This window comes from Argopecten irradians, chromosome 7 (genome assembly GCF_041381155.1).
Source record: "Argopecten irradians isolate NY chromosome 7, Ai_NY, whole genome shotgun sequence".
In the NCBI taxonomy this organism is placed as follows: Eukaryota; Metazoa; Mollusca; class Bivalvia; order Pectinida; family Pectinidae; genus Argopecten; species Argopecten irradians.
Genome location: NC_091140.1, coordinates 7489990 through 7517774, shown reverse-complemented (window position 1 = coordinate 7517774; position 27785 = coordinate 7489990). Strand labels below are relative to the sequence as shown.

At 33.6% G+C, this 27785-nt stretch overlaps 2 protein-coding genes across 2 annotated transcripts; one reads left to right on the top strand and one right to left on the bottom strand.

Moving 5' to 3' along the window:
• The first annotated feature begins 3275 nt into the window (after positions 1-3275).
• Positions 3276-15803, top strand: LOC138326838 (uncharacterized). Its single transcript, XM_069272837.1, has 5 exons — positions 3276-3281; positions 4347-4485; positions 10800-11078; positions 11448-11639; positions 12198-15803. The coding sequence occupies exons 1-5, from the start codon at positions 3276-3278 to the stop codon at positions 12389-12391; spliced, it is 810 nt and encodes a 269-aa protein (XP_069128938.1). The 3' UTR covers positions 12392-15803.
• A 656-nt stretch (positions 15804-16459) lies between these two features.
• LOC138327431 (carbohydrate sulfotransferase 9-like) lies at positions 16460-26785 on the bottom strand. Its single transcript, XM_069273513.1, has 2 exons — positions 26554-26785; positions 16460-18712 (listed from the first exon to the last, which is right to left on the bottom strand). Exons 1-2 carry the CDS (start codon positions 26594-26596, stop codon positions 17586-17588), a joined length of 1170 nt encoding a protein of 389 aa, XP_069129614.1. The 5' UTR covers positions 26597-26785; the 3' UTR covers positions 16460-17585.
• Between the last annotated feature and the right edge of the window lie 1000 nt (positions 26786-27785).

The following is a 27785-nucleotide window of genomic DNA, read 5'->3' as shown; positions in this document are numbered from 1 at the left end:
GAACAACAAATACATATCAGGACCCAAAAAATTCAGTATATGTAGTGATTTTTAAGCAGGAAATGAGAAAAATCTGATTTTAAGCTCAAAAATGTTGATTTTTCAGCAATTTTTTCATACTTGGCTTGACGCAGCAAAACCGTTTCCAACAACAAACTATTGTTCCTAATAAGTTCCGGTAATGACGTCATTAAGATAGCCACCATCTCGAATTTCACTAAAATTGAAGAATATTCATAACATTGATATTTTTCAACAAAAGTAGACAAATGAGGTATCAAGATGGCCAACATAGAACGACAAATACATATCAGGACCAAATAATCCATTATATGTAGTGATTTGTACGCAGGAAATGAAAAAATCATATTTTTATGCTCAAAAATGGTAATTTTTCAGCAAATTTTTCACACTTGGCTTGACGCAGCAAAAGTTTTTCCCAACAACAAATTATTACTCGTAATCAGTTATTGAAACTCATATCAATCAGTAAATACAACAACAACAAAAATATATAGAAATGCAAAAAAAGAATTATTGTTATGCCCTCAAAAAATTATTATTACAGCACAACTGATAGCGTAACAGATGTAACCTAAGCTAAGCCTGTGTTTCCGTTAATATCATTAACAGTTTCCAAAACGTTTGTGTCTTTGAAAATGAGCAGATTCGTTGTTGATTTCCTATGCATAGCATAAGCAAAATGTTAGATGGTTACTACAATGTCACATATGTCTTTCACCGGTTCTCAATGATAACCATTATCATTGTGCGTGCTTTCCCGCCTCACTGCACTATCCACTGAAGAGACTCGGCATATCTGGTAGCTGGTACATGCAGTCCGAATCAGAGTAATCGAGATATCAGTAACCAATTCGTCGAAAGTCAGAGCGTCGTCTTCGATGTCGAAGAGCTGATGTGACACTACATTACTAGTGTTGTTCGAGCCTGTCATCTTTTATGACCCATCCATGGCCAGAGGTCATATCAGGAACAACAGGTTCAGGGATGTGGGATCTCTTTCAGATTCTATCATATCGTACGTATATGCTGTTTCAGACTTCTCCAGCATAATGGAAATTACACCAGATCCAAATTCTTCCAATGGTGGGATTGTTTCTCCTTTGCACATAGCTCAATAATTCGTATGAAGTACTATTCATCAATCTTGTGGACCCTCATAAATGGCACAAGTGATATCATCGAGGTCATTAATGAGGCCATAAATGTTAAAAATGCTTTTCATTGGTCTGACTTTTCCCACTCCCTTGAATGTGCTGGTTGTGTCACATCTGGTGTATGCGTAAAGATACCATTGAAGACTCTTCAGTAAAAAGTTTTCTATGATGCTTTCCAGATTTGGCAAAGAGTGAAACTTCACTGCAGAGCTCATTTATGACCTCAAAGAATCCACCTGTGCCACCTATGGTCACTGAGGTTCACAAGAGGAGATTTCAGATGGCGTGACGTCACAGAAAGTTTACATCCGGGTCCTCAAAGGTACAAACACAGTATGTCGACTAATAAAATCAATAACAGATACGTACAGCCCTGCTACACAATCGATACTTTAACAAAAGTATACACTTTCATACTTGCAAATTCTGATTTTAAAATGGTTTCTTATTATTTCAGAGGTTACAGACATTTAATTTTTTATATCTACAATGTTTATTGCTAAATATATTTCTGTAGATTTAGTGTTGAAGCCAGCTTGCGAAGCGGTGCTGGGCCGTCACAGGTACCCGTTATTTTGTTCACACGTAGACCTTATCTAAATCAATGTTTTGAAAAGGTTATGAATAGATAATTGATTTTTTGTGTCATGTTTCTGTTATACATGAAAAAGCTGTTCATAACACTATTTAATATAACGAAATGTGGACCATATCTGGCCAGGCCTCGACCGCTCGTGCATGGCTTCGTTGGTAGATCATCTCAGGCCACAGCCCATACTTGGGAAAATTATTAATATTAATACGTATGTAATTACCAAACATATCTCAATAAGTACTTGTGTTTTTCGTTCTTTACCGTGTATATCTTGTTTTAAAGGAATGCTATAAACCACTGTGTTACACGTACATGCAGATCTACATGTGTACGTACACGTATGGCTGCCGGCGATATATCTCGAAAAATAAAATGGTGAAATCGCTCAGTTTTCATGCTGTAGAGTTTATTGTTTAATTTTCAGTCACTTCATTCCATAGGTCGCTATATGAAGTCCTAAATTGAAGTGATTTTACTTTTAAATAGTTTGAATACATGTTAAATTGACTACATTTAGTTTTATAAATACAGATCTTAGTACTGAAATGCCGACCAGGACACATTGCACAAGGCTTCGAGAATACTAAAATACTTAAAGTTTTGTTTGAAAATATCATTAAAAGTAACTATAAACTGACTCATTTGTATATCATGAATTCTATTCCAAAATTTTTGACGAAAAAGTTATCAAGAATACAAGAATAATTTGGTGACTCTGAAAAAGGTTGAAATTCGGGATGTCGACAGTACGTACAGTAATATGGCTGTCGTGCGCTTGGGGTAATCTACGAAAGCAAATTTTAATTTTGTCATAATCACAAATTGTAATTTGGTGTTTTACCATGTAAGACTTAGAAAACAGTAATCGCTTTTTAAAATGATATTATGATATTTTGGGGAACTAATTTAATTTTAAAAAAGATTAAATTTAATATGTAATTTCAAGCCGATATTTGCAATATTCTGTCAAAGTTTATACGGTAACGGCGACCTTGTTTTTCTCGTGGGCGGTCGAAAATGGAGTATAAACAAAGTGAAATATATAAATATCATATGTTTATATCTATATATTACTGTTACATATTTTAATTTACACTTTTTGAAATGAAAATAAAGCAACATTTCTCGGATTGCCGTACATTTTATTACAATAAAATGTAAACAAACATCGCAAGCGGCTGTGTTCCCAAATGTTAATGTGTACAGCTATATGGAGTTGTACCTTTGAGCGCCCGGATGTACCTTTGTGTGACGTCATCGCCATCTTTTCTGAAATCTCCTAGAATGAGGAATTGTGCTTCATACGAATTAAGGAGAACCAACTCAACCCTCCGCAGAATGTGGATCTGTTGTCTTTTCCATCATGCTGTGGAAGTCTGGAACATCCTATACGATATGTGAATCTAGGTGAAACTAGGTTGGGAACAGGAAGAGTTCTCACATCCCTGAATCCGATGTTTCTGATGTTAACTCTGACCATGGACGGTTGACAAGTTAGAACCATGACGGTAACCCGGTAATGTAATGTCACATCAGGTCATCGAGGTCGAAGACGACACTCTGGCGAGAAAGCACGCACAACGAAAATGATTAGCATTAAGAACTAGTGAAAGAAATATGTGACACTGTAGTAACCATATAACATTTACTTACGTTATACCCAGGGAATAAACAATGGATATGCTCATTCTAAAAGACACAATATGTTTAGAAAAGTGTCATGGTATTTACGGAACTTTAATTTGATACCCTATAGCTATTAGTTAGCGTTTTGCTGTAATAATTCAGGTTTGAGAGGCTACTAGTCTACAATATTTCGAACATGAAAATGGATTATTTTGAAGTCCCACTTAGATATTCAGCCAACTTTTAATTCAAATTTGGTAAGATATAAATCGTCAATAGTCAATGTTATATTCAGGAAATTCCAAGACATCAGGAAACTGTAGTGTCAGCCGTTTGGAAAAAAATAACAACCATATGCCGCATCCGGTGGTGTTTTGTAAATCAAATGATGGTATAACAACAATTCTCTTTTGCATTTCTATATATTTTTGTTGTTGTTTTAACCGATTGATCCAAAAATGAGGTCAAATAACTGATTACGAATAATTTGTTGTTTGGAAAAACTTTTGCTACGTCAAGCCAAATATGAAAAAAAAAATGCTGAAAAATTACCATTTTGAGCTTAAAATCCTTTTTTTGTCATCTCTTCATTTCCTGCGTACAAATCATTACATATACACTGTATTGGATTATTTGGTCCTGACATGTATTCGTTGTTCTATTGTGGTCATTTCGATACCTCATTTGTCTACTTCAGTTGCAAAATGTCAATGTTATGACTATTTTTCATTTTTCAGTGAAATTCGACATGGTGGCTATCTTGATGACGTCATAACCGGAAGTTCACCCCAATTTATGCAATGTTAACATTTTGATTTGTGATCAGTGGGTCATAAGGGTTCAGAAAAATATTTGTTTGGAGTTTTTTTTTTTTGGGGGGGGGGGGGGGGGGGGGGGGGTGGATGTGGGACCCTCCTAGCCCATGGCCTAATACTATATCTTTTCAGTACCTGTATCATCCTGGTTCCAGCAAACCGGAGTACTATCCACTTGGCTTCGAATCATTTAATACCACATTGATTCATATTTACGTTTGGAGCAAACATCTTCAAGTCGATTTCCTAGGGTGTAACACTGCCGACCCAGGTAAGGTCTACATTAGAGCTTATATAATCATATCGGTAACTGATTTTAAGTAGCATACATTTAGTAAGTTTAGTAATAGTGTTTAATGACACGGACAACTATAAGCAGATTTCATCGCGATCAAACCACGGGATTTCCATCCAGGTAATGAAATTAATAATATATTAACGAACATACGATCACTTTAATACGCTTTCCCTTTGTTTTAATTCGGTTGAATGAACGAAAGAACAGATGAAAGAAAGAAATAACTAGCGAACGAACAAAAGAACAAAGAACGATCTGACGAATAAAATGATGATTATCAAGCTTATTATTGGTTTACACGTATCCTTCTTTCCATCTGTAAAAGTAGTCTGGTGAGGAAATCAAGTTCCCTTCTTTAATGGGATTGGAATTGAAAAAAAATTGGTGTATTCATGTCATGGCTTATATCTATATGAAGTATACATTTGAAACTAACAGAAACTGATTCTGTTATATTGAGATGTACTTCGTAGCGGATTACACACATTTACAAGTGGACAATGAAAGGACCCCAGATTTAATTTGTGGGTCGGACTATACATGTAGATGTTACCTTTGCAAAGGAATTTTGAAATTCTTTTAAGTCTGTTTCTGGCAAGGGAATCTCGATATTACAACTAAATTGGGTTGAAAAAGTATTGTGTATAAATATTGTGTCGCATAGGTTCAAAACCCCGGTGCCTGTAATTTACACGCGGCCTTGCTCCCTTATACATGTACATATAGTCTATGGGACCCATTTCTTCCCGTGGCGGTCAGAACGAAAGAGACCAGTATGATATTGACTCTGTGGCTACGCCTATCAGGCACCTTTCGATCTTCTATACAAAGACATTTCGAATAAACTATTTTCTAGTACTTGAAGCCACACTTCCACGTTCATTCTCATTTTCTTATACTCGTAAAAATCTCTGACCAAGGGGAATAACTCGTACAATTAGAGTTAAAATTATCTCCCCCACAACGTCCCGAACACAAAATAAAACCGGGCTTACACAATTTTAACAATGGGCGTTTAAGATTAGAAAGAGCAGGGATGCGGAATAAGCAAGAAAGAAAATAGCTGGAGAACAGCATTTTGTTTTATATCGAACTTTAAGATGTTACTGCCTCCCCTCAGCAACACGTGTTACAGTATCCGAACCCAGTGTGTCACGATGATGTGTGATACTGTAACTTTTGATAAACAACGTTGTTTACGGTGATCGTATGGTCGCATTACTTACTAAAAACAGTGTGCGCCCAGCTGTGTGATCTGCGATGCAGTTTATCACACACAACGCAGTTTGGAACTTTAGGTTAAATTTTACGAAACCTTATCTTATCATAATTCTTGTGATATTTTACACAAGATGTAGCTTGTATTATACTCGTATGCTGTTTAGCTACGTACACGATGGTGAACGACTTTTATGTACGTACGCATCCTCGATACTCTCAATTGCCAACGGTATCATCTGTCTATTCACACATCCTTACGTCCACACAGGACAGACATTGATATAAAACGAACATACTTTCAGCTATGATTTCATTAGGACAAACACATAAACACACGAACAAATTAACATTTTAGCCTATTTGACCCCTATGACTTTGAATGAAGGCCAAGGTCATTCATTTGAACAAACGTTGTAGCCCAATATCCCAGAATGCAACAGGCCCAAAAAACAGGTATGTAGAACTCTTGATTGTTAAGAAGTCGTTTAAATATGTTTCCGCCTATTTGACCCCCGTGACCTTGAAAGAAGGTCAACTTTATTTATTTGAACAAACATAGTAGCCCATCATCCAAGCGTGCAACGGACCCAAAATCAGATCTCTTGGGATCTTGGTTATTTAGAAGTCGTTTATAGATTTTAGCTTATTTGACCCGTGTGACCTTGAATAAAGGCCAAATTCATTTGAAACGACTTGGTATCCTTTCATCCTAGCGTGCTCAAACTATCGCATGATCAACCATTGAGAAGTGAATGCTGAACTGAAAATTTAAGTAACTAGAAATTCTGAAAATAACAAAATTGCAAAAAAGAACCAAGCAAATTGCATGTGGTTTCTATACCTTTGGACCGTCATTCGGTTGTTTCTTCAAAGCTTTGAAAAGTGTGAAATGCAGAGTATTTTCATCTCCAAATTCAGGTATTTAGAAATAACATATGGTGCTTTTCCGAACGCAATTTAAAAAATGGATGTTTCACTGAGTATTTATAGGATAAACCACGAGTTGGTGTAGAATAGGCCATACACACCTATCAAGGGCTACAGATAGGGTGTTTTCTCTGGCCTATTCTACATCAGCTTGTGTTTTTTTTCAACTTCGCATCCCCTTTTAAACCCCTCAAACATTGCAACAATTCAACTATCCAACTGTTGGATAGTTGAATAGACGTTTATTCTATGGTCTGATGAACATATACAAGTTTTATATATAGGTACTTGGTCGCGACCAGTTACCGTGATGTACCAATTACCGTGATGTACCCGTTACCGTGATGTACCAGTTACCGTGATGTACCAGTTACCGTGATGTACCAGTTACCGTGATGTACCAGTTACCGTGATGTGTAATTTACCGTGATGTATCAATTACCGTGATGTACCAGTTACCATGATGTACCCGTTACCGTGATTTACCAGTTACCGCGATGTGCAATTTACCGAGATGTACCAGTTACCATGATGTACCCGTTACCGTGATGTACCAGTTGCCGTGATGTACCAGTTACCGTGATGTACCAGTTACCGTGATGTACCAGTTACCGTGATGTACCCGTTACCGTGATGTACCAGTTACCGTGATGTACCAGTTACCGTGATGTACCAGTTACCGTGATGTACCAGTTACCGTGATGTACCAGTTACCGTGATGTACCAGTTACCGTGATGTACCAGTTACCGTGATGTACCAGTTACCGTGATGTACCAGTTACCGTGATGTACCAGTTACCGTGATGTACCAGTTACCGTGATTTCCGCGCATGTTCTTTCTGCCTCACAATTTTTTTTGGAATTTTTTGAAATTACGGTAGGCAAGCAAGTGTTCATTCAACAACAAAAAATGTTCATTTATAACCGATATTGCTAACAAATCTACGTCTTCCTTTTAAAATCACATCAGGGGATAGCTTGAAATCATGACTTACTTGAATATTAATCATCGTTTACTTTGTTTGTCAATCTTTTTCAAAAAACGTCTGCATCAAAGTAGGTCAAAGTATGCGAAATCATGTGTATACGGCAAGTTAGCGATCGGGCATGGATGGACAGGATCGTAAAATAGAAGGTAGTTTTTACCTGGCGCATACGTCTTGTGTTTACTTTTTTAAACCAAAATAAGTTTATATGTATTTATTGAATTTCTGTAAGTTTCAGGTCGTTTACACCTTTGTTTGTAAAATTAACTCCTACCCAGAGCTGAATCCTACTTTTAGTGATTCCCCGGTCACCTATTGAACGCACCTTTAGACAGTCTTTTTTGTGATGTTTTCGATCCGTCACTGGATCCCAAAAGATATCAAATGGATGTTGGTCGCTTTATTGAAATATATACCAAGGTTTGGTCCAACTAGCAGATATTTAAAAGCGCATTTCCTTTTTATTTCGAAATCACGGAAACTGGTCCTGTAGTTATCAACAACTGTACCAATTAGGGGTGAAAATAAATGGCCCCTGGTCAAAGAACCTATTATCAAGTTTGAAAATGACTATTGTTACTGAAGTATCCTTGACTAAAGATAATTCATGTCGATTTTCAACGCCTTCTGTGCATTAGTTTTGATAAAATCCTTAAAGAACCTCGAAAAATCACAGTAACTGGTCGCGACCCAGTACACGTGCATAACATTTGTCATATCACAATTACGTGGTCATCGAACCAGAATGGAATAACAATGCAGTTTATAGTGATAATCAAGATATTAACATCGAAAGACCATATTTTCATTGATATTTATGATGAGAGAATTATAAATTAAAAGGAGCAAACATGTTCTTGGAATACAATTCATGATTTGGAACGAAACATACCTTTAAAAATTTGAACACTTAGATTTGTACTAAATGTTCATTCTACTTAAAGAATAATTTAGAACAAATTAATAGGAAGAAGGGATATGCATCAATTAATTGATTTTTTTTAATTTTAGACTAACACAATACATGTACGTACATTTACAAATAATATATATTTTACTTACATGTCTACCACAATAAAATGAATCTTTGTCCCATAGTCGTTTCTTGTTCTCAATACTTCAAAATCATGCATATTTATCACTTAATTGGAACTGTTGTGGATATTTGACTATCAAACGTTAATACTGTTTGGTAGTAAACTATACAACTAACCATCGTTGGATAGTGAGATAGTGAAACTATGCATCTGTTATACACAATGGATAACATCACAGGATGTTTTTACATTATCTTAAAGAACACAATGGATAACATCACAGGATGTTTTTACATTATGTTCAAGAACACAATGGTTTTGTAAATCCTGCAAAAAACATACTCATCAGACAAACAACTTGGAGATATTGATTTAGCTTATCTTATGCATGGTAAATAACTATATTGATACACAGTAGTTCAAAATCACAAGGACACCGCCATAGGATTTTTATTCTCCCATACTTGACTAATAGAATCTTTCACCCCCTTTGGGGTGAGACAGGATAATCTCAACCCGAGGGGTAAGATTCTAAAGTTGTCAAACACGAGGTTTTGCCGAGTGTTTGACAGCTTAAGAATCTTATCCCGGGGGTTGAGATCTCCTGTCTCTTCTCAAAGAGGATGAATGATTCTTGTTCTCTTACCTCGTGCACCACTTTGTGTCTTTTATAAACATGTCACTTATGTAAGCGAGGATGACGTAACCTCAATACGTCGTCGTCTTCGTCGTCTTTGTGACGTCATTTAATTGTTGTGGTGACGTTATAATACTATTATCGCGAAGTCATGATACTGTTGTCGTGATGTCATACAATTGTTGAGCACGTGCAAAGATCTCGTGTAGCTTGTCTTTACCCTAGGGTGAAATAGAAAACACCGGTAAAACTGTGGATATCCCTGTATGGGGTAAGAGAATATTAGAATCGTACATGGGTCTGTGAAGTGGACATTTACATCTCAACCCGAGTGAAAGATTTTGGCCGGTCAACCCGAGGCTTTCCGAGGGTTGACGGCCAAAATCTTTCACGAGGGTTGAGATATAAATGTCCACTTTACAGACCCATGTTTGATTCTTTTTCTGCCATACTTACGTAGAAAAAATGATGAAATTCCAATTGGTCTCCTGCTTTTTCATCGCGCCATAATCGCAGGAACATTGTTATGCGTCAAAATTGATGACGCCATCTACAATGTGCGCCGCAGTTAAGCCGCATCTATTGATGACTTCACGTTATTGTCTAGCGCGTGTGAGCTGTCTTACACCCCCCTGTGTAAGATAGAGTTATTTTTACCCTTGCAACCACAGGATATCCCTGTGAAGTATGGGATAAAGGGTTATCCCATCCCAGGGTTGCTAGGGAAAAGATAACTCTGTCTTTTAACGTGGTAAAGAAAAGACAGCTAACACGCGTTAGACAATGACGTGACGTCATCATTAGATGCGGTGTCTATTATCGACGACGTCATTGATTTTGACGCATTGCGACATTCCTATGTTGGCGGCGCTTTGGAAATGTTTCTATATAACTGTATTTTCATCATATTTCGTTTAAGTATGGGAAAAAAGAATCAAACATGGGTTTGTCAGATGGACAGGGATATCTCAACCCTCATGAAAGATTGTGAACGTCAACTCTCGGCAAGCCTCGGGTTGACTAGCTAAAATCTTTCACTAGGATTGAGATATCCCTGTCCACCTGACAGACCCGTGTAAGACTCTATTAATTATTTCCATCCAAAAGTATATATGTATTAGAAAAGACGATTAGTCAAAGGGGAACTTTTGAACAACATGTGACATATTAGACACACTACATTTAATAGCACTATTTTGTCTTTAATTCTGATCCATTTGATAATACTGAATTATTTTATGATTTATACTACATGTACATTTACGTTTATAAGTCTTGTATTATCAATAAACATTTTTGAAATAAACGATGTATACAGATACACACAATCAGTTTTCACATCACATCATCGTAAAAGGGTGTTGACCTTCCTTAAATAACATTTACGATACTATGCTACGATTGTAACTAGAAATTAGAAATCTGATTAACATCAAATAACTCGAAAACACATTTCATAATCGAATACTATTTTACCAGTTGATAGGTTTAAGGGTGACAACTTGAAGTCCTTCCAATTTGTGCCCTTGGCTGTACAGGACCTACCCGAGGAGGGGACCGTTATCGGTAACAACATTGTCACACAACTTGATTGTGGCAAGCTTTGTTTTGGTCAGAAGTCGTGTGTAACTTTCTCAGTGGATACGGAGACTGGGCAGTGTGTTGGCTACGAGACAAACATTTATGGAAATGTTTTACAAAGGGAAAGACATCTACAGCCCCTTCTGGAGAGGCGATCGTTCTATTTTTTCAATTTCGGTACGTTTCAATCAACGCGACACGGACATATTTCTGCAATTAATTAGAGATTTCATTGAGAGTAAAAATTATACATTGTTATCTTCTTCTCAAATATTGTATATTCTTATTCAAATCTGGATATCAAAGATTTTATTTTTTCTATTGACAGGAAAATGAATATTTGAAATTACATTTCCATGTAATATCTAATTATTATTTCCTATTTGATAATTCATTTCTCTGTAGTTAAGTCTCTTCACCAGACCCCTGCTTCATTTGTAACTAGGTACGATTTCTGTTATGGACTATTTCATCACGGGACCCACTTTAAATCTAACACTGTGAACACTCATTGTGATAATGTAATATTTTTGTTATTATTTGAAGGGCTGACTCGAATGCTTACCGACTACGAACAGGACGTTACAGCTGTACTGATGTACAGAGTTTACACATCAAGGAAGACCCAACTCGAGGCAGCCCTGTTTTGCAGTAATTATTCCGCGGACCTGCTTATTATCAGCACCATTCCACAGTTAGACAGTGTTCAGACCAAAATCAACTCCAGCACAGTACTCAGTAAGTACATAGAAAAATATCGAACCGTTACAATCATAATAATCACTATCTACATTTAGGACAACCTCAATAAATCCAGTGAGGGATCTTAGAACAAGATCATACTCAGTAATCAGCAAATGGAAGTTGAACAGGGTCGATTCATGTACAGTAATCATTAAATGAATTATTAGATTAATTCAGAACAGGATTGCGATCAGCAAGACTGTCAGTGAATTAAATGCTACAAAATATGTCAACAAGGAATCTCAACCTTCATGAGAAGGAGACATCATGTTCATGTCAAATTAAAAATTGTGCATTTTAAGTATGTTGAAATAATTGTCAGGTTACCGCAAAATTAAGTACGTATGTAGTTTGAAGTATTCTACTTTTCTTGATACAATTACAAACAAGGGGAGATAATTCAATGCAATGGTTAACAATGGTTAAGTAAATAACATCCTATTAATCTTCAAGTGAAATGTAACACCCTCGAATAAAAACATCCATGTAATAATAATTCAAATATCCGTTACTTGCATCAATACAAATTATTGACACTATTTTTGTACCCAGGGCACGAAGGACCGTATTACGTAGGAGGTAGCAACACTACTGGAGTTTGGCAGTATGGCGAGAACTGGACCATTCCAGACAATCTGTGGTCATCTAGTCCGACTACCACCAGTGGTCAGTGTGTTGTTTTGACGAATGATGGGCTCAGCAGTTATGAGTGTGACGAGAAACTGTTCTTCATATGTGGAATATAACATGGCAAACTGACATAAGATAGCAAACACAAATGATGGGATTTGGTACATTTTTTTACGTTAAAGCAAATAGTGGCCGAGTCAAAAACATATATCCAGAGTTCAATGTTACATACACAGGGTCAATTTCGAAGGTTTACGAAACGTATGTTCAAAAAGGTTTTATTCTAGACATTACCAAAATACTTATGAAATACAACTTATATGAATATGTCTCAAAATTTTTCGACGATTGATCTTTTCCTTCTAGATATTGTTGGAAGGCATTAGTCCACAAATCTGTAACTATGTATGAAACAAATGCATGGAAATTGAAAATGTCAAAAGACGCAGAATTCACACGATTCTTATCATTACACGATTGTCTAAACCTTCATTACCTTTGGAAATTAGCTCTACGTCATCCAAATTGCCTTTAATACGTAAAAGATATTATGAAAATGATTGTGTCTGTCCATTTAGAAAATTCTGTAATATTATGTCACTGTTGTGGACTCTTTTACATTGATATTGTTAGTCATATTGTTGTAACTTGTTCATGAACTGAACAAATAAGAGATTATTTCATATGTTCAATTGTATCAGTCACAAGTATAGACTTTAAATTATTTATACTCCTCTCAGATTTCGAGCTACTACATGCATTATTAGGAGGTCCATTGGGCTATTCAATGGAAAGGTATGATATGGAATAATTCAGATTGATATCGTTGTATACTTTTAAAAAAAGATTTTCAATTTGTGTATGTAGCTGATTTACAATCAGTGCAAAACTTACTCGTGCATTTCTTTATAAATATATATATATTGAAAATATTTTGTTATAGAAATATCTGAGAGAATTATGCCCTCTTCTCTCTTTCTCTGATTTATAATAATTATGTTGTGTATTCTCCCCCTATTCTCTCTCTCTCTCTAATTTTGTACATATTTTTCCATGTTGTACACGTGTATTATAGAAATATTATCATTAGGTACTCTTCATTGTGGAGGAAAATAAAGATAATGATATTTCTTGGGTTAAATAGGACTATAAAATGGAATACTCACTCACATACAACGCTTCACATACATGACTGGCCGTCCTTAAATAAACTTTACTCTTAGAGGAAGCTCCTCATCCAACCAACTATTCGCCAAAGGTCTTCTAGATCCTAATTATTTACACGGGTCGCCCCATTGCGTCAATTGGCACTCAGTTTTCTCGAATTACAGCATTTAATAACAGCTCGACCTTGTTAAAGTCACCACATAGATATATTATCACAAAACCTGTAACGCAAGTATTACATGAAATCATAAATCAGAATAAATTCTTCCACCAATAACAGTACTGTACTGACATGTCGACCTTTATTCTAATTAACGTCAATGACACCGCCACAACAATATCCTACGTGTATAAATCCCTTACAAAATTGTAAACGGCAGGTAGATTCGTCCATATGCTAATTATTAACACATTTCCGTGTCTCTTAATTGAAATAGTGGCGTACTGTCAACTTTCGATTATATGCAAAACTATAATGTTGTACCAATTGTCAGAATTAATATACTAGCTTTTCTCTTACTTTGCGTAGTAGCGTACAGATTTGACCATGATCAATCATAAGAGCAATATATCTCACATAATTACCTTCACAACTCATCCTACATCTGTATTAACTGAATGATAAGATCACATTAATAGATCGTTTGATTAAAACAATAATAAATGTGACCGAAAGGTAAAAAAATCATTTAAATGAACAAAAGCACCCTCTGAAAATGTCACCCAGACGTAAATCTTGTGCATATTACTATCATTTGTGCACTAAAACGTTAAAGGCAGTGTAACACTGTAGATGTAACAGATTACAGTGTTGACGGTAGGAAATTACGTTCAATATGGAATGAAAAGAAGTAAGAGAACAGCCAACAAATCAAAATTATTTTTACATTGGTCAGCGATGGAAAGGCCGTTTTTACTGTTCGTTCATTGTTACCAATTATTCTGACTTAACAGTTTTACATCATACGAAAAAAAACATTCGTTGGTATTTTATTTGTGTGTTATTTATCTTATCTTGTTAATTTGATATCAGGTGATCATGTTTGTTTCATGTGTGTTTTGTTGAAGGGGAAGACCGTCTTACAACAATATTTGGTTATTCAATTATTCAGAAGCCCACTTGAAATGAGTGATATATGTACATATATGTACGTGTGTTCTTTGTGCTTGATGTATATCTCGTAGTTTTGTTATATGACAAAGTACCGACTGTACTGCCAGCATAATTGTACTGAACTCTAGTAATCTACTGTCATTTTGTACATAATTTTAATAACATTTGTATCACAAACACGAAGTGTAGGATGATTATATTTATTGAATCACGATGATTGGTTTCATTCAACATATAATGATGTTAGAACTGGTTATTATACTTAAGAACGTACCATTTTATTAGGACTGGTATACAAATATACTCAGTCTGTCCCGTTTTCGATGGATTCGTACAACACTAAGAGCTGATAGTGTTAATTGTTTAGCTTTGAACTTCATACCTAGATATTTAGAGACTGGGGTCGTCCATCGGTTTAAGGATTAAACAGCTATTGAGACTTAAATGAGTTTACAAGGGAGACTACAGAATGCTCGAAAAGACTTCAGGCAAATCAATACGCCGATTCCGGGATACAAGGAACTCTTCTGGGTAGGAGGTAGAAAACGTTGATTTGGTCATGTGACCGCGAAAACATTAGGGCACAGTTTTCCGTCATGGCGGTAACATTTATAGGCAGAGAATATCAATATACTTGCTCGATAACACAACTAAGATAAATTGTTATGTTTTGTGTTTCTTTTTGGATAAAAGTACCAAGGTAAGTTATAAAAAATATTTGTTGGTGAGACGTCAGATACCGTTGATTTCCAACTGCCGTAATTTACATGTCATATTTTCTTGTGAAGCGTCTAAATTCAATTTTCGTGCATATTAGGTTATATGTGATACAAAATGTTATGATAATCAATTTGAAATGTTCTGTCATAATATGTAATTTTCCAATGATGAACAATCAATACATATGCCGCCATGTCGTTTCAGATGTGCCCTAAATAAAGTCACGTGGTGATGAAAGTCACATTTAATAAACTGACTGAATGTTGTATTCCGAAAACGGCGTATTATAATATACTTAAATAAATCCTTAAGCTATATAAATAGTATCACTTGATGTGCGATTAAACTAAAAAACAAAATGTTTCCTTACCGAGTCTACATTGAAGTATCTAATTGATTTGTAATGATCGTGAATTCTATTCAAGTTGCCTACATTTGTAAGTAGGAAGGACGTAGTCTTTGCATGGCGTCCAATTCTTCTGATATCCAATCCTTTGTGTTATGCTTTTATCAATAAAATCATTGAAAATGAACCTGTTTTATATTTATTACTTATCAAGACAGATTTTCTGGGGGAAAACCTTCGTTGTATTTAGCTTCTCAATTGATGTAGAAATGCTTACTTTATATAAAGAAACTCGTTAACTTGCCGCTACCCAAATTGGTAAACTTTTGAAAAAAAAATGTTAAAATTTTTAACGAACATGTATGCTTGAATCCAGATTTTGCTTTTTAACATTCCACAAAGAGATGCCTCCAGTTTTAATTTTATGATTTGTTTACTTGTCTACAATGCATATATTTTAAATAGAGAGCTTTGAAGCATGCCCGGTCCAGTCCTGTATTTCAGTAGTTTTTAGTACCCAAAATGGTACACCACCATATAAGAAGCCATCTCAATTGATACAAATGTTTTTATAGACACCATAAGGTACTCTGAACATAACAAGAAGACTCTTCACGAAAAAAATAGTTCAAACAATCTGTTTGGGGTGAAAAATGCAAATTTCCGGAAAGAGCCTCAAAGTCCACATTTTAACTATTTTTTCGTAAATATTCTTCTTGTCATTTTCAGAGTACCTTATAGTGTATATAAGAGCACTTGTATCAATTAAAATATGTCTTCTTATATGCTATATTTGTGATCCGCCATTTAAACAGCCATTTGTATTTACAACAATAGGCTCCTGCGCTATTCGCTGGTCCGATTTTGCCAAACAAACTGTTGGAGTACCTGGCATAGTCACTACTGAACACGATAGCATGTTTATTTGGTGCCATCAATGCAATTCACACGAGTTCTATGTCTTCTCCAGAAATATACATTTTTCTCTTTTTTTACTGAAATTTACAAGCAGCTTCACAAATTACTTATCAACAGTAAGACTGACAGTTAGTCAGGGTATATACCAACAATTAATGAAATTAGTTCTGTTCAATAGCAGCACAGTAATGCGTTTTAGGCTTGCAAAATATCACTGGTTAAAGCCATTACATGAACCTTAAGGAAATTTCAAACATTTTTTAGTGGCTTTAAGTCACATAGCTGTCAAAAATATCCCATTCAGCAATGTTGTTTTCCGTGTTTGAATATGTATAGTGTCTTTAGGGTTGTCGCACGATGTCTTTTCACAAATGTTTTCATAATTTCATTATTCTCATGTTGAAATAGAGATAATAAGCAACAGGAAAGAATATGACATATAAAAATTGACACAGTTACTGTTAAGCACCTTAATATTTGTTGAGGACAGTAAGTGTCAATATAGATTGTAAACTGAACAATTCTGCTTCATATGCAATGTATATTAAAAGTATACTAATTTGGGTAGCGTACCAATTTGGGTAGCGTCACGTGAGTTTTCTCTGCAACGGAAGGCAAAAAACGAGAAAATGTATGTCTTGATTACCTCAAGGGCTTAACATTATTTTCAAATCCACAATACTTGCTTCAAATTAACAGCATATTTGAAACTACTTTTTTCCAAAATATCATGATATCGCCGTAAAAATGAGGCATGTTTATAAATCAAAAACGAATATCCTTTCTCCAAACCTTTACCAACAAGAAAATAATTGGCATATTTTCCATTAAAACATCTTTTTTACTGTAAACTTGCTAATATTTGCAGGCGTTTTATTTTCCCAACATTTGTAAAAGGTAGCATATACAGCCCAGCCTGTCATATCAATGATGCTTAGGAACCCGTCAAAGATGATTCGCGGAAATAAGTGTTAAAGTGGTCTTATTTAGGGCGTGAACATTATACATAGGATGGTCGTTAATCAATATGTAGTTGAACAACTACTCATACTGGTGGATTAATATCATAGCTAAATAGATAAAAGTCCATCTTGTACATCTCCTGGATCTGAGATAGGATACGTTTAGGCATAACTTTGTATGCCTCTACTAACGCTTGTCTCCGCTGCGCCTTTCGTTCTGTGCTTGATAGCGGGTGGGTTGTCATCTCTGATAAAACAGCCTTGGTGATTGTCTCAAGGTTAACACTGTTTTCATCCTTAAATGTTGATATCGGAAACGGTTTATCAGTTTTAATGTAGCCCTGGATCTTAAACCCTTCCCACATTTTCATGAAGAAGGCAAGTTTGTTGTTACAACAGGCTTGCATCGTTTTACTGTCATGATCGTTCCACATGGTTTCTATAACGCCCTCCATTGCCTTATTGGTACCAGACCCGTGAAACATGTTGGTCAGGGTGGCTTTGACATCGTTACTGATGTCCAGCTGACTCATGATGTATTCTGTGTCCTTGGTCAATGTCTCTTGCTTTATAACATACTGATATTCAACATCACAAACCCTACATAAGGTGTACACAGGACACCAGTGACGGTTAATTTTAGCTCCCTGAAGAGCTTTTGTTGTCTCACTGTCTACAAAATCCTGGAATGATACATCGTATCCACACTTACCGGCGTCTGTCATGAAGTATCCTTTACCCAGTGATCGGGCGAGGGCTTGTGCGGCTTGTGGAAATCTCAACAAAAAGAATTTATCTATAAATGCAGAAAATAATCTGGAGTAGGGGTCCCGGGAAACAACGACTCCTTTTGTACCAAGTGGCTGGGGATGAGGCGGCATATGTTTGGTCAGCCCACTACTTAATCCATGAATCTTACTTCTTGAGATACCGAAAGCTTCGGCGGCTGGTAATCCCTTGTCGACTATTAAAAACACGATTGCCCAAAATGTACTTCCTGCCTTTGCGACCTTACAGACACTTATATTCAGGTTCTGTGATTGAAAGAAAAGTGCCTGGCCTTGTTGGTATTTAATTCTATAATACTCTTTTCGAGTTGATTGGTAACAGCCCTTCTGTAAGTGACTAGTGCGATTTGTCCACACATCTATCTTTCCCGAGTCAGCATACTGGGCACTCATTTTGATCTGGTCTTGCTTGAACTCCTGATCTGAAAACAGCAGAGTATGTCTATAAACAAATATCAAAATGATAGCAAGACCAAAGTGGGTCTTTAAAAAATATCAAAAAGGTAGTCAGGCCAATTATTCTGCAGCTACATATGTAGCTCATCTCAAAGAATATTCCCCATCTGTCAATAACGATTGTACTACATAACAACAATAAACTGCACTACATCAATACAATGTAATGTACTACATAACTACAATGCAATACACTACATAATCACAATTTACTGTACTACATAACTACAATGTAATGACCTATATAGTTGCAATGTAATGCACTACATAACTACAATGCAATGTACTACATAACTACACTGTAATGTACTAGAAAACCACCATGTAATGTACTACATAACTACAATGTACTGTACTACATAACTACAATCTACTGTAGTACATAACTACAATTTAATATACTAGATAACCACAATGTAATGTACTACATAACTACAATGTACTGTACTACATAACTACAATTTACTGTAGTACATAACTACAATGTAATGTACTATATAACTGCAATGTAATGTACTATATAACTACAATGTAATGCACTACATAACTACAATGCAATGTACTACATAACTACAATGCAATGTACTACATAACTACAACATAATGTACTATATAACTACAATGCAATGTACTACATAACTACAATGTAACGTACTACATAACTACAACAAAATGTACTATATAACTGCAATGTAATGTACTACATAGCTACAATGTTATGTACTACATAACTACAATTTATTGTACTACATAACTACAATGTTATGCACTACATAACTACAATGCAATGTACTACATAACTACAATGTAATGCACTACATAACTGCAATGCAATGTACTACATAACTACAATGCAATGTACTACATAATTACAACAAAATGTACTACATTACTGCAATGTAATGTACTACATAATTACAATGTTATGTGCTACATAACTACAATGTAATGCACTACATAACTACAATGCAATGTACTATATAACTGCAATGTAATGTACTATATAACTACAACATAATGTACTATATAACTGCAATGTAATGTACTACATAACTACAATGTTATGTACTACATAACAACATTTTATTATACTACATAACTACAATGTAATGCACTACATAATTACAATGCAATGTACTACATTATAACAATGTAATACACTACATAACTACAATGTACTATGAATTACTACAATGCAATGTACTACATAACTACAAAATAATGCATTACATAACAACAATACAATGTGCTACATAACTACAATGTAATGTACTACATAACTACAATGCAATGTACTACATAACTAAAATGTAATGCACTACATAACTACAATGTCATGTGTTACATAACTACAATACAATGTACTACATAACTACAATGCAATGTACTACATAACAACAATACAATGTGCCACATAACTATAATGTAATGTACAACATAACTACAATGCAATGTACTACATAACTACAATGTAATGCACTACATAACTACAATGTAATGTACTACATAACTACAATACGATGTACTACATAGCTACAAAATAATGCATTACATAACAACAATACAATGTGCTACATAACTTCAATGTAATGCACTACATAACTACAATGCAATGTACTACATAACTAAAATGTACTGTACTACATAACTACAATCTACTATAGTACATAACTATAATTTAATATACTAGATAACCACAATGTAATGTACTACATAACTACCATGTACTGTACTAAATAACTACAACTGTAGTACATAACTACAATGTAATGTACTATATAACTGCAATGTAATGTACTAAATAACTAAAATGTAATGCACTACATAACTACAATGCAATGTACTACATAATCACAATGTAATGTACTACATAACTACAACATAATGTACTATATAACTACGATTTACTGTAGTACATAACTACAATGTAATGTACTGTATAACTGCAATGTAATGTACTACATAACTAAAATGTACTATACATTACTACAATGCAATGTACTACATAACTACAAAATGATGCATTACATAACAACAATACAATGTGCTACATAACTAAAATGCAATGTACTTCATAACCACAATGTCATGTGCTACATAACTACAATACAATGTACTATATAACTACAATACAATGTACTACATAACTACAATGTAATGTACTACATAACTACAACAAAATGTACTATATAACTGCAATGTAATGTACTACATAGCTACAATGTTATGTACTACATAACTACAATTTAATGTACTACATAACTACAATGTTATGCACTACATAACTACAATGCAATGTACTACATAACTACAATGTAATGCACTACATAACTGCAATGCAATGTACTACATAACTACAATGTAATGTACTACATAATTACAACAAAATGTACTACATAACTGCAATGTAATGTACTACATAATTACAATGTTATGTGCTACATAACTACAATGTAATGCACTACATAACTACAATGCAATGTACTATATAACTGCAATGTAATGTACTATATAACTACAACATAATGTACTATATAACTGCAATGTAATGTACTACATAACTACAATGTTATGTACTACATAACAACAATTTATTATACTACTTAACTACAATGTCATGCACTACATAACTACAATGCAATGTACTACATAACTACAATGCAATGTACTACATAACTACAATGTGATGTACTACATAACTACAATGCAATGTACTACACAACTATACAAAATAATGCATTACATAACAACAATACAATGTGCTACATAACTAAAATGCAATGTACTTCATAACCACAATGTCATGTGCTACATAACTACAATACAATGTACTATATAACTACAATACAATGTACTACATAACTACAATGCAATGTACTACATAACTAAAATGTAATGCACTACATAACTACAATGTCATGTGTTACATAACTACAATACAATGTACTACATAACTACAATATAATGTGCTACATACCTATAATGTAATGTACAACATAACTACAATGCAATGTACTACATAACTACAGTGTAATGCACTACATAACTACAATGTAATGTATTACATAACTACAATGCAATGTACTACATAACTAAAATGTAATGTACTACATAACTACAATCTACTATAGTACATAACTATAATTTAATATACTAGATAACCACAATGTAATGTACTACATAACTACCATGTACTGTACTACATAACTACAATTTACTGTAGTACATAACTACAATGTAATGTACTATATAACTGCAATGTAATGTACTATATAACTAAAATGTAATGCACTACATAACGACAATGCAATGCACTACATAACCACAATGTAATGTACTATATAACTACAACATAATGTACTATATAACTACAATTTACTGTAGTACATAACTACAATGTAATGTAATATATAACTGCAATGTAATGTACTACATAACTAAAATGTACTATACATAACTACAATGCAATGTACTACATAACAACAATGTAATGTACTACATTACTACAATGCAATGTACTACATAACTACAAAGTAATGTACTACATAACAACAATACAATGTGCTACATTACTAAAATGCAATGTACTTCATAACTACAATGTAATGCACTACATAATACAACGCAATGTACTACATAACTACAATGCAATGTACTACATAACTACAATGTGATGTACTACATAACTACAATGCAATGTACTACATAACTACAAAGTAATACATTACATAACAGCAATACAATGTGCTACATAACTACAATGCAATGTACTTCATAACTACAATGTCATGTGCTACATAACTACAATACAATGTACTACAATGTGCTACATAACTATAATGTAATGTACAACATAACTACAATGCAATGTACTACATAAATAAAATGTAATGCACTACATTACTACAATGTCTTGTGTTACATAACTACAATACAATGTACTACATAACTACAATACAATGTACTACATAACTACAATGCGATGTACTACATAACAACAATACAATGTGCTACATAACTATAATGTAATGTACAACATAACTACAATGCAATGTAATACATAACTACAATGTAATGCACTACATAACTACAATGTAATGTACTACATAACTACAATACGATGTACTACATAGCTACAAAATAATGCATAACATAACAACAACACAATGTGCTACATAACTACAATGTAATGTACTACATAACTACAATGTAATGTACTATATAACTGCAATGTAATGTACTATATAACTAAAATGTAATGCACTACATAACTACAATGCAATGTACTACATAACTACAATGTAATGTACTACATAACTACAACAACATAATGTGCAATATAACTACAATTTACTGTAGTACATAACTACAATGTAATGTACTATATAACTGCAATGTAATGTACTACATAACTAAAATGTACTATACATAATTACAATGCAATGTACTACATAACTACAATGTAATATACTACATTACTACAATGCAATGTGCTACATAACTACAATGCAATGCACTTCATAACTACAATGTAATGCACTACATAACTACAATGCAATGTACTACATAACTACAATGCAATGTACTACATAACTACAATGTGATGTACTACATAACTACAATGCAATGTACTACATAACTACAAACTAATGCATTACATAACAACAATACAATGTGCTACATAACTACAATGCAATGCACTACATTACTACAATGTATTGTGTTACATAACTTCAATACAATGTACGACATAACTACAATACAATGTACTACATAACTACAATGCGATGTACTACATAACAACAATACAATGTGCTACATAACTATAATGTAATGTACAACATAACTACAATGCAATGTAATACATAACTACAATGTAATGCACTACATAACTACAATGTAATGTACTACATAACTACAATACGATGTACTACATAGCTACAAAATAATGCATAACATAACAACAACACAATGTGCTACATAACTACAATGTAATGTACTACATAACTACAATGTAATGTACTATATAACTGCAATGTAATGTACTATATAACTAAAATGTAATGCACTACATAACTACAATGCAATGTACTACATAACTACAATGTAATGTACTACATAACTACAACATAATGTGCAATATAACTACAATTTACTGTAGTACATAACTACAATGTAATGTACTATATAACTGCAATGTAATGTACTACATAACTAAAATGTACTATACATAACTACAATGCAATGTACTACATAACTACAATGTAATATACTACATTACTACAATGCAATGTGCTACATAACTACAATGCAATGTACTTCATAACTACAATGTAATGCACTACATAACTACAATGCAATGTACTACATAACTACAATGCAATGTACTACATAACTACAATGTGATGTACTACATAACTACAATGCAATGTACTACATAACTACAATACAATGTACTACATAACTACAATGTGATGTACTACATAACTACAATACAATGTACTACATAACACATACTACATCAATGTACTACATAACTACAATGTGATGTACTACATAACTACAATACAATGTACTACATAACTACAATGCAATGTACTACATAACTACAAAATAATGCATTACATAACAACAATACAATGTGCTACATAACTACAATGCAATGTACTTCATAACTATAATATCATTTGCTACATAACTACAATACAATGTACTACATAACTACAATACAATGTACTACATAACTACAATGCGATGTACTACATAACAACAATACAATGTGCTACATAACTATAATGTAATGTACAACATAACTACAATGCAATGTAATACATAACTACAATGTAATGCACTACATAACTACAATGTAATGTACTACATAACTACAATACGATGTACTACATAGCTACAAAATAATGCAAAACATAACAACAACACAATGTGCTACATAACTACAATGTAATGTACTACATAACTACAATGTAATGTACTATATAACTGCAATGTAATGTACTATATAACTAAAATGTAATGCACTACATAACTACAATGCAATGTACTACATAACTACAATGTAATGTACTACATAACTACAACATAATGTGCAATATAACTACAATTTACTGTGGTACATAACTACAATGTAATGTACTATATAACTGCAATGTAATGTACTACATAACTAAAATGTACTATACATAACTACAATGCAATGTACTACATAACTACAATGTAATATACTACATTACTACAATGCAATGTGCTACATAACTACAATGCAATGTACTTCATAACTACAATGTAATGCACTACATAACTACAATGCAATGTACTACATAACTACAATGCAATGTACTACATAACTACAATGTGATGTACTACATAACTACAATGCAATGTACTACATAACTACAAAATAATGCATTACATAACAACAATACAATGTGCTACATAACTACAATGCAATGTACTTCATAACTATAATATCATTTGCTACATAACTACAATACAATGTACTACATAACTACAATACAATGTACTACATAACTACAATGCGATGTACTGAATAACACCAATACAATGTGCTACATAACTATAATGTAATGTACAACATAACTACAATGCAATGTACTACATTATAACAATGTAATACACTACATAACTACAATGTACTATGTATAACTACAATGCAATGTACTACTTAACTACAAAATAATGCATTACATAACAACAATACAATGTGCTACATAACTACAATGTAATGTACTACATAACTACAATGCAATGTACTACATAACTAAAATGTAATGCACTACATAACTACAATGTCATGTGCTAAATAACTACAATACAATATACTACATAACTACAATACAATGTACTACATAACTACAATGCTATGTACTACATAACAACAATACAATGTTCTACATAACTATAATGTAATGTCCAACATAACTACAATGCAATGTACTACATAACTACAAATGTAATGCACTACATAACTACAATACGATGTACTACATAACTACAATTTATTGTACTACATAACTACAATGTTATGTACTACATAACTACAATTTATTGTACTACATAACTACAATGTAATGGACTTCATAACTATCCTGCCAAAAAATTTGAATTGTTTGCTTAAAAAATCAATTTGCAGTAAAAAAAATAATAGAAAACATCATTATAAATGGGTATAAAAAAGGAATAAAGTATATTTTATTAACAGAAATAATTAAAAAATAAAACATATCTTCATAAGATGGACACGCCTTGTAAGCTATTGCCACATACCCAAAGGCCTAGTATTAGAAAACATCATTTTAGACCCTTTCCTTTTTAAATAATAAAAAAAATAGATAAAAAAATCACATATAAAATAGTTATGTACCTAGACCTTTAACACCGCAAAATTTGAAAAAAATTCGGGTCGTGGGCGGATTTTGCATCCCCACCTTTCGCGAATAACTCGGGTTATTGGAAATCGCGAAAATGAATCGCCGCAAAAAATGTTCAAGCACATGTACAGTGGAAACAATGGAGGTGACATCGCGGAATTAAATTGCCGTGGACAAGTCGTACAATAAGTTGATTTACAGTATATTAATGGAGGATTGTCGGTAAGTGTCCTAGATCAGGACTATGTATTCCCGAATATGGTGTAAAATGTGCCCGTGTACAGCGGTATTAAATTGTATAATATATATATATATGTATATACATCTATACCAACAGAAATATGTTTACGATATTGAGAATGGATTAAGAAGTGATAAGCTAACTATAATATACAACTCACCTCGATTGTCTACAATATTCACAAAACTAAAGCATTCGGTCATGCGGACGCTCCCAGATGATCCTCTCCACGGATTTATAAATACGTCGAATGTCAACACTGCACCAGGAAGTTAGATACGACATAAACACGACATACCCCTGTCATACTAACAGACCGTTACAATGTCTTCTAAATGGTATACACTCCCACAAATAAATGTATTGAAAACAAATTGATACAATCTCATGATGGCGATATTATATGCAGATATACTTTACTTTAAGAATTTAAAACGCCGTATTAGTTTAGGTTTGCCTTGAATAATATCCATGCATATAATGTATAGGACCAAATAACAAATGTTATATCAATGACTGTATATATTCAAAGGTTCTGTATAAGCTTAAGTAATATGTTACAATTGCATAGAAACACAGCCCACAGCCCAATTACTACTAGTTGTCCCCCCTTAATCAACACTACTCTTTTTATTTTTTGTTATTTAAAAAAGCCCAGTGTCTGAAATGTTCGTGTTATTAAACCTATCTGTACATACAAACTATTTAAATGGGACATTCTTTCTTAAAGATGCTCCACCGCTGAAAAATGGCATTTTTCACTATCAAAAACAGGAGCAGACGATTAAGTATTTTTCTTCAGTTACAAAAGTTACTTACTTTACACCATTACCACCATTGAAAAGTTTGAGCTTCTAATTTTACTTCAAGTTGAAATATGAAAAATAATTAATTGCATCCCGAAAAAATTCCGTGTCACTATATCCTATATGGAATGTAGTACTGATTGCGCATGCACCAAAGGCGAAATAAATTATTTTATATTATTTGTTGTGTTAATTAGTATACAAATATTTCATGGGTTACTGTGCTCTAGTTCATAATATTTAACCCGAGGTGATGGTAATCCCAAAATGTTATCGGCACGAGGCCGAGTGCAATATAACATTTGGTTATTACCATCACCGAGGGATAAATATTATGAACTAGAGCACAGTAACCCATGAAATATTTGTTTTATTACATAATCAATTGATCACCAGTTTTTTAGTTGATCTTTGATAAATTCCAGAATCACAGATCAAAATCTTCATCACCGTATCGTACGGGAAACATTCTAATCATATTGAAGATTGGCGTCTAGTCCACGTACTTCATGGCGTAACTCCACTTTTCATGTCGTATTGCATTCTTTTAAATTATTAAAACTATATGCAGCCTTTTAATCCAATA